This window comes from Trachypithecus francoisi, unplaced genomic scaffold (genome assembly GCF_009764315.1).
Source record: "Trachypithecus francoisi isolate TF-2019V2 unplaced genomic scaffold, Tfra_2.0 Lachesis_group0, whole genome shotgun sequence".
In the NCBI taxonomy this organism is placed as follows: Eukaryota; Metazoa; Chordata; class Mammalia; order Primates; family Cercopithecidae; genus Trachypithecus; species Trachypithecus francoisi.
This window is the reverse complement of record NW_022681453.1, coordinates 182,152,484-182,166,179: the sequence shown is the minus strand read 5'-3', so window position 1 is coordinate 182,166,179 and position 13,696 is coordinate 182,152,484. Positions and strand designations below refer to the sequence as shown.

Sequence of the window (13,696 nt, the reverse complement as noted above, 5' to 3'; positions counted from 1 at the left end):
TACTCGGGAGGCTGAGGCAGCAGAATGGCGGGAACCCGGGAGGCGGAGCTTGCAGTGAGCTGAGATCCGGCCACTGCACTCCAGCCTGGGCGACAGAGCGAGGCTCCGTCTCAAAAAAAAAAAAAAAAATCTTCACCTTAGTCAGTTCAAATAGAATTTATGCTGTAGATTGGAGCTACTCCTGTTACTCCCTCAACCCTCTGCCCCCCCATTAGTACCTTCTAAGGATAAGTGAAAACACTTACGTTAATATACTTCTTTTTTTTTTTTTTTTTTTTTGAGACGGAGTCTCGCTCTGTCGCCAGGCTGGAGTGCAGTGGCCGGATCTCAGCTCACTGCAAGCTCCGCCTCCCGGGTTTACGCCATTCTCCGCCTCAGCCTCCCGAGTAGCTGGGACTACAGGCGCCCGCCACCTCGCCCGGCTAGATTTTGTATTTTTAGTAGAGACGAGGTTTCACCGTGTTAGCCAGGATGGTCTCGATCTCCTGACCTCGTGATCCGCCCGTCTCGGCCTCCCAAAGTGCTGGGATTACAGGCTTGAGCCACCGCGCCCGGCCACGTTAATATACTTCGATATGTTTCCACCCGGGGTAGTAACCAGCCCTGTCTGCAAACTAAGTGAATGTTCTCCTATAGCTGCAGCACCCTGGATGGGGCTGTTTTGATATGTAAATGCAGTGGCCTAAACTTAAAGCATAATCAATAAAACAATGTAGGTGAACTACATGGAAAAAGCCAAATTCTGTTAAGCCCTCTTACCTGGAAATTAGCCAAGAGAGTTCTGCCTCCCACTCATAATGACCTTAAATTGCTTGCCTTTAACACAGGCCTTTTTTCTTTTTTTGAGACAGTTTCACTTCTGTCCCCCAGGCTGGAATGCAGTGGTACAATCTGGGCTCACTGCAACCTCCTCCTCCTGGGTTCAAGCGATTCTCCTGCCTCAGCCTCCCAAGTAGCTAGGATTACAGGTGTGCACCCAGCTAATTTTGTATTTTTAGTAGAGACGGGGTTTCACCATGTTGGTCAGCAGGTCTCGAACTCCTGACCTTGTGATCTGCCTGCCTCGGCCTCCCAAAGTGCTGGGATTACAGTCATGAACCACCACGCCCAGCCCAACAAAGGCTTTCTTATAAGGGCTCCAATCACCAGACTGGAATCTCCATCCCAGACCCAACTCAAGTTGAATCTTCCAGGGCAGAGTCTAAGCAAGAACATTTTGATGAAGTCTATAAGGTGACACTATTGTGCCAGATCAGTTTGCATAACTATTGCATAACAGAGAAAATGGGTGTTGATTTATTTTGAGATGGAGTCTCACGCTGTGATCCAGGCTGGAGTGCAGTAGTGCAATCTGGGCTCACTGCCTCAGCCTCCTGAGTAGCTGGGATTACAGGCGCCCACCACCACACCCAGCTAATTTTTGTATTTTTAGTAGAAACGGGGTTTCACCATTTTGGCCAGACTGGTCTTGAACTCCTGACCTCAAGCAATCCGCCCACCTTGGCTTCTCAAAGTGTTGGGATTATAGGCATGAGCCACCACACACCTGGCCCTGGCCTGATTCTTGATGTTTTCCTTTGTTGCTTAGAAATGTCAGGTGTGGGCCGGGCGCGGTGGCTCAAGCCTGTAATCCCAGCACTTTGGGAGGCCGAGACGGGCGGATCACGAGGTCAGGAGATCGAGACCATCCTGGCTAACACGGTGAAACCCCGTCTCTACTAAAAAACACAAAAAAAATTAGCTGGGCGAGGTGGCGGGCGCCTGTAGTCCTAGCTACTCGGGAGGCTGAGGCAGGAGAATGGCGTGAACCCAGGAGGCAGAGCTTGCAGTGAGCTGAGATCTGGCCACAGCACTCCAGCCTGGGCGACAGAGCGAGACTCCGTCTCAAAACAAAACAAAACAAAACAAAACAAAAAAAGAAATGTCAGGTGTGACCTGTGTGGCCTGCCCCACACCTACCCGCATCCGCTTGATGCCTGCTCGGGTAACCTGCTGGCAATCGTACAGCTCAAGGCGCTCCAGGCCTCGGCAGTTCTCTAGGTGTTCCAGGGCCACATCAGTGATGAGGAGGCAGTTGTCCAACTCCAGTACCCGTAACCTCTCATGGCCACAGGTGCTGTTGCTCAGGTGCAAGATCCCATCATCTGTGATGAGTTCACAGTGGGACAGGCTCTGGAACAGGGAGACATGAGTAAATGTTTGCAGGACCCTTATTCCAAGGCTCAAGTCCTAAAAAAAAGCTGCAATGGAATGACACAGCAAGAATGCCCTCAGCAGATGCCAGCCCCTGGACTTCCCAGCCTTGAGAACTATGAGAAGTTTCTGTTCATTACAAATTATCCAGTCTGTGGTAGCAGCACAAAACAGACTGAGACATTTAATCAGGCAGTGAGGACCAAACACAAAGCCTTGGGGCCCTTTGGTTATGGGTTTGCTACACTGGGAGTGGCTTCTCTCTTCTAATTGTGTAAAGATGGAAATAAAATTTTCAGGGGAAATTTCAGAGTTTACCCCCTTCACAGCAGTTCTATTGGCCAGTTCTCCATTTGAGGGGATGCAAGTGAAATCAATGCATCTAATGTCCTTGTTCATTAGAAAACTGCATAAATAGCTGTGACTCAGAGATGTACTGAACATCTTTGAAGGTTATAATCAAATAGACCTTGAACAGTGTGATCTGACATTACTGACTTCTCTTGGGTAAACAGTAACGGTTGCAGAAGATAAATTCAGATGAATATTATATAGCCAAATGACATTTGTGTAATTCTCTTAAGTTCTCCATATCAAAAACAGTTTCAGACCTGACAGTTTCTCCCAATGCATATCAAATGTAAGATTCACCCCACCATAAAAACTGGAGAGGCAAAAGTACTGCATCAACGTCCCATTTGTTCATTTGTTCCTTCAAATATATGAGTTCCCACTCTGTCCCAGCCCCCGCGGGTGCAACGATGAGTAAAAATATACTTCTCTGCACTGGCGGAGCCCAGACTGGAGAGTCTAGAAAATCAAATAATGCTAATCTTTTAAACTGAAGCTGAGATGCTTTGACAGTGTATGATAGCAGGATTTGTCCCAGGGAAGAGACCACTGAGTTGCTATCTGAAGGATTAGGAGCTAATCCCAGGAAAGAGAGCAAAGAGTTTGTTGTGTGCAAGGCCCAGGGGTAGCAGGAGAATGGCAAGTACTGTTTAGGAAGAAGGTCAACATGTAATAGGTGGGAAATAAGAGGACGCATGTAGATGCAGATGGAATTGGGGAGATAAGGGCCAGATCACAGAGTCGTGTAGATTATGTAAAGAAATTTGATTCCAAGTTCAGTGGGAGGAGTTGTAAGGAGAATGTGATGTTACAATTGTTTTTGAAAAAAGATGGAAAATAAGCGTTGGTGAGGATGTGGAGCAACTGGAAGTCTCATATGCCGCAGGGGTTATTTTGATGTTTCTGACTGAAATGCATACATGTGTTAACCAAAAAACACAGGAATACTGGCTGTAATAGCCCCAAACTAGAAGCAGTACTCAAATATTCACAAGTAGAGAAAGGATCAATAAATCAGTGTCCCCATTCTATAAAGCTGTGAGAATGAAAAATATACAACTATGTGTAACAATATAGATAAGGAAACCAGATGAGTATACATGATGGGTCCATTCATATCATTTAAATAAAGTACAAAAACAGGCAAAACTGATATATGCTATTTGGAAGTCACGACTTTTGGGGGATCAGTGATTGAAAGGGAGCAGAAAGGGCCTTTTCCGGGGTCATGATGATGTTGACCTTTGATTGGGTTGTATTCAGTTTATGGAAATGCATTGATCTGTACACCAATGATAAATGTACTTTTCTGCATGTATATTTCACTTCAGTAAAGTTAAAATTGAAAAAACAAACCACTCTGCCAAATTTTTTAGTGCGGAAGTAGATACAGTTTAGGGCAAGTGAATGGCTACTGCAGTCTATGAAGCAAGGAAATGTCTGAGAGTTTGGACTTGAGTCCTGGCGGGGGAGACCTAAGTGGATGGGTGTAAGGTATTCCTGCAGAATAAAAAATCTAAGACATAGCAGTACTGGTTGTAACAGCCCCAGACTAGAAACTAGCACTAGAAACTAGAATTACTGGCTATGTAACTGAGCAGCAGAGTACAACCTCGAGGGAAGAGAAGCGAAAGAAGAGGAATTCTGTTGGACCTCGATACTTGAAAAGTTCTTCTCTGAGCTTGATCTTAACAATATGGAATATTTCCTTTCTCATGAATCGAATCACTCTACATGGTTTACATCAAATAGTACGTATGTCATCAATGCTGTTCACTGGTGTTTAGCTTTTAGAATTGACTTATGAGTAAAGCCAGAAAACTGGTTCTTTAGGAGGCTGTTTAAAATTGGTAAATCAAAAAATAGAATTTTGATTACTTACAATAAAATAGAATCAGAAAAAAGTATCTCTCTGTGTATGTATATATTTCATTTTATTTTTAATTTTTATTTATTTATTTTTGAGGTAGAGTTTCCATCTTGTTGCCCAGGCTGGAGTGCAGTGGCGCAGTTTCAGCTCAATGCAACCTCCACCTCTCAGGTTCAAGCGATTCTGCCTCAGCCTCCCGAGTAGCTGGGATTACAGGCGTGCACCACCACGCCCAGCTAGTTTTGTATTTTTAGTAGAGGCGGGGTTTCTCCATGTTGGTCAGGTTGGTCTCAAACTCCCGACCTCAGGTGATCCGCCCGCCTTGGCCTCCCAAAGTGTTGAGATGACCGGCGTGAGCCACCACGCCCGGCCAATTTCATTTTATTTACATATAGATTCACACATATATACGTGTATATTTACAAACAGATTGGAGAAAGATGAGGGAGGTGGTGTATGAATGTTAATTTCTCCATTGTTTTAATGTAGGGAAATTAAGAAATCAAGAAGTTAGCAGTAATATGAGACTGAAGAGATACTGTTATATTAATGGGAAAACTTAGGTACTGGCATATTCAAGTATTCATAGAAATTCTTAAAAACCGATTTAAGGAAAATCAGAGGGTGCTTGGCCTTTTCCGAGTGAACAGGAAAATCTGCCGCTGACAGGGTTTGCATAGCAGTGGGGCCTTCTGTATTCACACTCACAACATAGTCAATAGTCAGAGCTGTCTGGTTCAGGCCAGTTCTGCAGAGTAGGTGTCATTACTCCCTTTTTACAGATGACGGCATTGTGGCTCAAAGAAGTTGAGACTTGCCCATTATACCCAGCTCAGGCTGGCCTCAAAGCCTTTTCTCCTGTCATGCACTGTCGCTCACCCCTGGCAGGAGTGATGCATTCTGGAAGTGAGCAGCTTATATCACATTCCTGACTCAGAGGTGGTCAGGGTGGTGGGGCAGAAGATGCAGAATGGGAGGTGGAACTGCTTTTAATTGCCATCAGCAGGTGTCTTCTGCTCCCATGGATGTGGTGTGGATGTGTGTGCGTGAAAGAGACAGGGAGGAGAGGGACAGAGAAAGAATCACTTTTCATTGCACAAAGAATTTCTCGAGAAGGACAGAAATTGGCCATAGGGGTTATCCCTGTGTAGGGAACATGGCAACTAGGGATTTGCCTCATATTCCTGGTACTTTTTTTTTTTTTTTTTTTTGACAGAGTTTCACTCCTGTTGCCCAGGCTGGAGTGCAATGGGGTGAATCCACTGCAACCTCCCCCTCCCAGGTTCAAGCGATTCTCTCAGCCTCCCGAGTAGCTGGGATTACAGGCGTGCACCACCATGCCCAGCTAGTTTTTTGTGTTTTTTGTAGAGACAGGGTTTCTCCATGTTGGTTAGGCTGGTCTCGAACTCCTGACCTCAGACAATCCGCCCGCCTCAGCCTCCCACAGCGCTGGGGATTACAGGTGTAAGCCACCGCGCCCGGCCTCCTGGTACTTTTTTAAGTAACTTTTTCTTTTGAATTATTTTTTTTTCTCTTTTTGAGACAGAGTCTCACTCTTTCACCAGGCTGGAGTGCAGTGGTGTGATCTCGGCTCACTGCAACCTCTGCCAGGTTCAAGCGATTCCCCTGTCTCAGCCTGCCGAGTAGCTGGGACTACAGGCATGTGCCACCACACCCAGCTAATTTTGGTATTTTTATTAGAGACGGGGTTTCACCATTTTGGCCAGGATAGTCTCAATCTCCCAACCTTGTGATCTGCCCACCTAAGCCTCCCAAAGTGCTGGGATTACAGGTGTGAGCCACCGTGCCTGGCCCTCTTTTGAATTTTGTCAATTTTTTTTTCTGCATTAATTGATGTGATCATGTAATTTTTCTTCTTTAGTTAACATGGTTGATTACATCAGTCAGTTTTCAAATATGAAACTGCACTTGTGTCTCTGGAGTAAATCCTGCTTGGCCATGGTATTGTAATTATTTCTGTATATTGCTACATTCTATTTGCTAATATTTTGTTACAGATACTTGCTTCTATATTTATGAGGAACATCAGTCTGTAGTTTTTTTGGTACAATTTTTGTGTGGTTTTGATAACAGGGTATTGCCTCGTTAAAAAAAAAAAAAGTTTTGGGAGGCCGAGGCAGATGGATCACTTGAGGTCAGGAGTTCGAGACCAGCCAGGCCAACATGGTGAAACCCTGTCTCTTCTAAAAATACAAAAACTTGCTGGGCATGGTGGTGCACGCCTGTAATCCCAGCTACTCGGGAGGATGAGGCAGGAAAAGAGCTTCAACCCAGGAGGCAGAGGTTGCAGTGAGCCAAGATTGTGCCACTGTAGTCCAGCCTGGGCGACAGAGCAAGACTCTGTCTCAAAATAAAGAGTTGTAAAATGTTTTACTGTCTATTTCCTAAAAGAGAGTGTATAAAATCGATGTTAATTCAGATCAGATACAGTGGCTCACACCTGTAATCCCAGCACTTTGGGAGGTCGAGGCAGGCAGATGACCTGAGGTCAGGAGTTTGAGACCAGCCTGGCCAACATGGTGAAACCCCGTCTCTACTAAAAATACAAAAATTAGCCAGGCGTGGTGGCACATGCCTGTAGTCCCAGCTATGCACAAGGTTGAGGAGAACTGCTTGAATCTGGGAGGCGGAGGTTGCAGTGAGCTAAGATTGTGCCATTGCATTCCACCCTGGGCAATAGAGTGAGACCCTGTTTCAAAAAAAAAAGATGTTCATTCCTTAAATGTTTGGTAGAGTTCCCCAACAAAACCATCTGGATCTGGACATTTCTTTTTTGGGAATCCTAAAACTGCAAATTCAATGAAAACAGTAATCAAATATTTAGATACCTTGCCTCCCAAGTTAGCCCAATTAATCGATCTTTGAAATCAAGAGAGATGATACCTTACAGAAGGAGAACCCAAACAGCTTCCTGCTGTGGTGGGAGGGCTCTTTCATCTTTAACAGGTGAATAATGTCAAAACAACTCAGACTCACCAGGGCTTGCAGCTTAGGACAGTGAATGGAGAGCTGGATGAGCGTGCTGTCGGTTATCTGGAGAGAACACGCTGTGTCAGTGTGGCTTCTACACCAGAACTTAACACCTAATCCTGCTTCTCCTGAACATGAGAATCAAAGGGTGTAAAAGAGAATGAAAAACTCATCTCAAACACTGTGGGGCTGGGAGCTCCTCTCTTCACCAGCACTCTAAAATCTGCCCACTTCGAGAGATGCAGAACTGTTTTTTGGTCTCTCTTCTGGTGCCCCAAGGAGGCTGGGGGCAAGGGACAAAGTGGAGCGGGAAAGGAGGGTTCCCAGGATTCTCCTCTTTGGAGTCATCCCGTCACTGGACATGCAAGCGTATTTTATAGAGCTATCCTGAACTTCCCTTCTGTAGTTCTGTCTGATGACTGAGAATGGCCAAAAGTTCACACATCCACTGCCATGGCCTTCACAGGTTTCCAAGCCCTGCCACTGAGGTTGATCAAGGAGGGTCAGGATGACAGCCAGTCAGTGTCCCTGGCTGTGCCGCACTAGCCAGCAGTGACTGAGGGGCAGGCTGCCCTGCAGGGCTGTCAGGAGTCTACTCACCAGGATGCATTCTTCAAGATCCATCTTCTCCAATTCGTGGCAATTCTGGAAGAGTCCACAAGATACACCCCACCCGTGAGTCAGTGGTGAGGGCAACAATGGTGGCTTGCCCTACCCCTCTGAGTATTGGCCGAGTGTCCTTGTTCTCTTCTATTAAGAAGTATGCCCTGTTCCTAAAGCTACCGAGTAAACCAGCACTTCTGAGCAGCTTCCTTTTGAGTTACAGTGCTTTGGAACTGGGAATAGGGCTGCCTCTGGCTGCATTTCCTTCTCTCAACTTGGAAAGAGTTGTCCAAAACCTTCCCAGTGGCTCGTAGACATCAGCAGGTAAATTTTAGCCCTAGCCTAGGCTCCGGGAGGGCATGGGGATGGGGCACGAAGCCACACTGTGGCGGTTGGGGGAAGGTAGCAGAGTGTATCAGCAGCCCCAGGAGGACATGGGCTCCTGACAGCAGGTCCAGAGGGGCCCCCAGTGGTGTCTGCAGGGCAAAGGGTGGAGTACAGCCCAGTTACGAGGAGCTGCTGAGAGGCCAAGTTGGGGTCCCTATGAGGAATGGAGTCCACTGCCAGGAGGAGGCTGGCCCCACTTGAGCACACGTGAGGCCCAGACCCTGTACGGAACCCTCTATATGACTTCCCTAGATTTCTGGCTAACTGGAAAAACTGTAAGGGTTCTACTCTACTTGTGCCTGTCTTTTCTGAAGGTAGTTTTTTGCACACCCGTAACTACTCCAAGTCACTTTGAATTTGGGAGGTGAATTAGAGTTTGGTTGTATTCTTTAAATCTATGCCTTACCCGAGCTAAAAGTGTAAAACCTGCGTCAGTCAAATGGGAGCATCGGGCAGCCTCCAAAATTCTGAGGAGAAAGTATACAGGGGAGAAAACGGTACCAACTGGTTAATAATGGAAACACAGAATTTATGATGCATACTTGAGTCTTTTCTGCTCTTTGACATGCTTTTGCTTCTGTTAACACCCCTTAGGGAATGTGACCTGCCCAAAGCCCCAAAGTTCCAGCCTAAATTTGGAAAGTAAGAATCTTCCTGCTATACCAGCATGTTGTTTTCAAACAGTATTCTAATATTTGTTTTTTGCATTTATTTGTTTGTTTTTTGCAAACGGAGTCTCACACTGTCACCCAGGCTGGAGTACAGTGGCAGGATCTTGGCTCACTGCAGCCTCCGCCTCCCAGGTTCAAACGATTCTCCCGTCTCAGTCTCCCCAAGTAGCTGGGACCACAGGTGCCCGCCACCATGCCCAGCTAATTTTTGTATTTTTAGTAGAAACAGGATTTCAGTTGGCCTGGCGCGGTGGCTCAAGCCTGTAATCCCAGCACTTTGGGAGGCCGAGGCGGGCGGATCACAAGGTCAGGAGATCGAGACCATCCTGGCTAACACGGTGAAACCCCGTCTCTACTAAAAAATACAAAAAACTAGCCGGGCGAGGTGGCGGGCGCCTGTAGTCCCAGCTACTCGGGAGGCTGAGGCAGGAGAATGGCGTGAACCCAGGAGGCGGAGCTTGCAGTGAGCTGAGATCTGGCCAGTGCACTCCAGCTTGGGTGACAGAGCGAGACTCCGTCTCAAAAAAAAAAAAAAAAAGAAACAGGATTTCATCATGTTGGCCAGGCTGGTCTCAAACTCCTGACCTCAGATTATCCACCCTCCTCGGCCTCCCAAAGTGCTGGGATTACAGGCACGAGCCACCATGCCCAGTCTTGTTCACTTTTTAAACACATTTAAAATGAACTTTTCTCAATGAAATCATCTTGATATTTACTGCATTTATAGAAATTCCCAGGTACCCTAAAGGAAATTTAAAAAATTTGTAGACAATGAAAAATAAGTTAATTCTCAGTTACCCAGGCTTAATAGGGATGGGTGCATGAATAACATTGTAAGTTAAACACTCCCTTACAGCAACAATTTTGACCTCCTTTCTGACCAGTTTTGATCACCCAAATTCCTTCTAAGCAGAAATATCTAAATGATATAGCACCTTCTCTCCAACAGTAAGAAAAATTGGTAAAAGCAGAAATATACGATTCTTAAAAGATATTAGAACTGGTGTGAGCATGGGAATGGATCAGTTTCATTGGAAAGTAGAGATTTTTAAAAAGTATCTTTTTTTCTGCCTCTTGGGTAGAGTTTAAGGTTGCTGGTTCTGAAGTCAGTTTCTATTGTTACTATTGTTAAAATTTTAATATTCATAGCTGGTAATGATAATCTATTACCTTGAAGATCAGAATACAAATTATTGGTTTTTTTTTTTTTTTTTTTTTTTTTGACATGGGATCTCACTCTGTCGCCCAGGCTAGAGTGCAGTGGCACAATCTTGGCTCACTGCAACCTCCGCCTCCCGGGTTCAAGTGATTCTCCTGCCTCAGCATTCCGAGTAGCTGGGACTACAGGCGCCTGCCACCACACCCGGCTAATTTTTGTATTTTTAGTAGAGACAAGGTGTCACCATGCTGGCCAGGCTGGTTTCGACCTCCTGACCTCAGGAGACCCACCCGCCTCAGCATCCCAAAGTGTTGGGATTACAAGCATGAGCCACCGTGCCTGGCCTAAATTATTATTTGTTAAAAACAAAACCTTTTTCCTACTGGGGAAGAAGCTAAGTGATTGTGATGTTCCCCTCATTCTTCTGTTTGGCAGCAGGTCTGGAGGATGTGAGGCTATCACTCTGCTCACTATGTGCTCACTCAGATGCTTAAAGCAATAACAGGAAGAGGTAAATTAGGTGGAAAACTGTGACATTCATTGAGAAATAAAAGTTTGGATTCACTGGTGGTAGACACTTTATACTCTCCCAGTACATCCTTCAATGAACTGGATTTATACATTGTCCCATCCCAATTTACCCAACAAAAGCCAACAACAACATAACTACTGCCTCCACCACCCCTACCTGGCAAGCCTGTCCTCTCCTGCAGGAAGCCCTCTTGGTTAACTCAGCCAAACTCTGAGCTGCAAAGCAAAAAGTGCGGTGTACTCACTGCAGTCGTGGACAGTTCAAACCCAGCGCTGTAAGAGAGGCATCTGTGAGGTTGCTGCAACCCGAAAGGCAGACAGCCTGCAGCCGGTGACAGCCCCTGCATATCTGCACCACACCTTCATCAGTAATGCGCTGAGGAAAAGCAGCACAGAAAGAAAAGTCAGAGCACACCAGCAATGCCGAAACGGGAGCAGCAGAAAAATATCTGCTGTTGTTCAATGAGTTTTGGTTGCTGATTACTAGCATTTTATCCAAAGAACTTCAACAAAATAAGAAGTGGAGGGTAGACATGTACTTGTGTTAGCTCTGCATAGCTTTGAAATATTCCAGCAATTTAGATAAGACACATGCATCCAGGAAAAAATAAAATTTTTAAATAATACAAATGGAGAATAAAAGTTTAAAATTTCATTTCTCCCTCACTAGAGTCATCAAAATACAGATTTTTTCATAAAATTCATAAACTCATAATTTAAAAATCTGATTAAAGAACTTTTGAGGCTTCCCGAGTTTAAATGACATTAACATTTGATTGGATTTCTGCAGATTAATGCTTTAGATATTTACAATTTACACATGTATATTTATATTTAATCAAATGTTTTAGACAATAGGAAAATTAAATACATCACAAAATTATCGATACATATCTTAAATTCTATGAATTTGGCCATGAAGATTCAAAATAATATGTTCACTTAAACAGACTACTTGATACAGAAATAAACACACACATCTATATACTTCAAGCCATCAGCCAGTGCTGTCCTATACATAAGTCAAGGTCCTATTTTTGAATAGTCCTGGCCCATAAGGTCAACATTTGTCCAGCAGATAGTTTCTGGTTTTTTCCCCACCACCAGGGACTCTAAAGATTTATAATATATTCATTTAAAGCTGAATGCAAGGGTTTTCCCTTACCTTTCTCAAAATCTACATTCCCCTTGAAAAACCTGGTAGGATGTAGCAAAGCATCCTCTTCAATTATCAACATTTACAACGGCAGTGGAGAAGGACCAGTAGTTTTCCATAGGCTTATGTCCTGATGAAAATGCCACCTTGCTCTTGCCTATGCGTTTTATTCTTTAAAGCATTTTTGCATGTGTTATTTCGTATTATCCACTGAAACAACGTGAGTCATCATCCTCAATTTATAAGTTAAAAAAAAAAAAGACACTTCATGTCATATAACTATTTAGTGACCAATTCACGGCATTCCTCAATAGTGTCCCTAATACTCTATTCAACAAAATCAAGACCTGGTCTATGTTATTTTTAGGGGAGATGTCGGTGGCTTTGTACTGCTTATGATTCCTTTTTGTTGTTGTTCTTCCATCTTGTGACAAATTGGTAGGTTATATAAGGACACAGGATGAAAATCAGGGTGTGGCAACACAGCCCATCTCAGCTGCCCCGGGGGCTGCAGTGAGGCCTGGGGCAGATTGCTTTGGGAGACAACATAGAGCAAACGCTGTTCAGGAAAGGCGTGCTACTTACTGAGCAGGACTGCAAGTTGAGGCTCACAAGCTCATGGCAGTAATTCTGAATGTGTTTCAGAGCTTCATCTTCTAACTGAGCGGACAGAGAAAACAAAATTTGACAGCTGGAATCCAGGTGAGGGAACAGTGGGACACCAAGAAAAATGCAAAAGCAGCTCCCTGGATGATGTGCCCACACCTGACACGTAACACAAACAGCTGTATCAACCCTCTGGTACCTGTGTGCAGCCCCTCAGGAGCAGGGCTTTCAGGCCTCGACAACCTCGCACCAGTGCCTCGATGCCATCCTTCGTGATCTGATCACACCAAGAGAGGTTCAGGTACTCCAGGTTTCGGCAACCCTCACTGAGAGAACAAGAAACAAAAACTACGTGCTGTCTCTCCTGTAGAGAGTTAATGACCAACTCTGAGTTTAGTACATCACCAGAAATTCAGAAGGGGAGACCATGCCTGGGACCTCTTGGAGTCACCTATTTCTTGCTGGATCCAATGTGACCATTAGGAAGGCTTCCAGAATGTTCATAGTTTTGGGTATTCTCTTGACATAAACAATGGGCACTCTTACCTGATCCCCTTCAAGGAGCTGTTTGTAATAGACACACAGGAGGTCAGATCCAGATGTTTCAGCTTGGAACAGAATCTGCTAAGGCTGTAACACGTGCTGAAAAAGAGCAGACGCACTAAAGATATTTTCAACCATGTTTCTTTCCCTTCTCTCTCCCTGTGGCTATTTAGTCACCAATTAATCTTCATTATTTACCTGTCAGTGATTTTTGTGCATCCATTGAGGTTTAAATGTTCAATGTTTCGGCAGTTCTGTGCAAAGGTCCTAAAATGAGAAAACATTTTAAAGCTCCCTGCAAGTTGCTAGACAGCCACTAGAGGGCATATGAAACCATTCACGCTTAGAACAGTGCTCCCTCAAACTTAATTAAAGCGTGTAAGAATCAGCTAGGGTTCATTTTCACAGTGCAGATTCTGATGACAGATCTAGAATGGAGCTTGACAATCTGCAGTTTAAAGAAACTCCCAGGTGATGCCAGTGCTGCTAGTCTAGGGACCACATTTTGAGAAGCAGAGTCCTAGACTACCTATCAATCAGTTCTCCTTTACCCACAGCTTGGTGAGTCATCACCAAATCATGAGAATAGAGGCCTAGCTCCCTGCTCCCTCCGCTCTACAAAAGAATCCATTTGA

The 13,696-nt window shown here is 44.9% G+C and overlaps 2 protein-coding genes across 7 annotated transcripts in view; one reads left to right on the top strand and one right to left on the bottom strand.

Annotated features, from left to right (window-relative positions):
- Positions 1 to 8,051, top strand: part of UBP1 (upstream binding protein 1) — a 65,867-nt gene extending 57,816 nt beyond the window's left edge. The window contains exon 15 of one of the 3 annotated variants that reach the window (XM_033212922.1): positions 7,872 to 8,051. In XM_033212922.1, coding sequence (XP_033068813.1) covers positions 7,872 to 7,951 — 80 coding nt within the window. In that variant the 3' untranslated portion in view covers positions 7,952 to 8,051. The remainder of the gene's footprint in view (positions 1 to 7,871) is intronic. The other 2 variants (XM_033212918.1, XM_033212920.1) reach the window with 2 other exon arrangements.
- The window catches only part of FBXL2 (F-box and leucine rich repeat protein 2), a 114,945-nt gene that overhangs the window by 19,114 nt on the left and 82,135 nt on the right, over positions 1 to 13,696 (bottom strand). For 2 of the 4 annotated variants that reach the window (XR_004437403.1, XM_033212924.1), the window contains exons 6-14: positions 13,260 to 13,328; positions 13,065 to 13,160; positions 12,718 to 12,844; positions 12,498 to 12,572; positions 11,002 to 11,132; positions 8,802 to 8,862; positions 8,006 to 8,050; positions 7,412 to 7,468; positions 1,960 to 2,172 (exon numbers count right to left, since the gene is read on the bottom strand). Coding sequence is in view for 3 of the 4 variants with exons in the window: in XM_033212924.1 (XP_033068815.1) it covers positions 1,960 to 2,172; positions 7,412 to 7,468; positions 8,006 to 8,050; positions 8,802 to 8,862; positions 11,002 to 11,132; positions 12,498 to 12,572; positions 12,718 to 12,844; positions 13,065 to 13,160; positions 13,260 to 13,328 (874 nt within the window). In the remaining variant the exon portion in view is untranslated. Of the gene's footprint in view, positions 1 to 1,959; positions 2,173 to 7,411; positions 7,469 to 8,005; positions 8,051 to 8,801; positions 8,863 to 11,001; positions 11,133 to 12,497; positions 12,573 to 12,717; positions 12,845 to 13,064; positions 13,180 to 13,259; positions 13,329 to 13,696 lie in introns of all 4 variants that reach the window. The other 2 variants (XM_033212925.1, XM_033212926.1) reach the window with 1 other exon arrangement.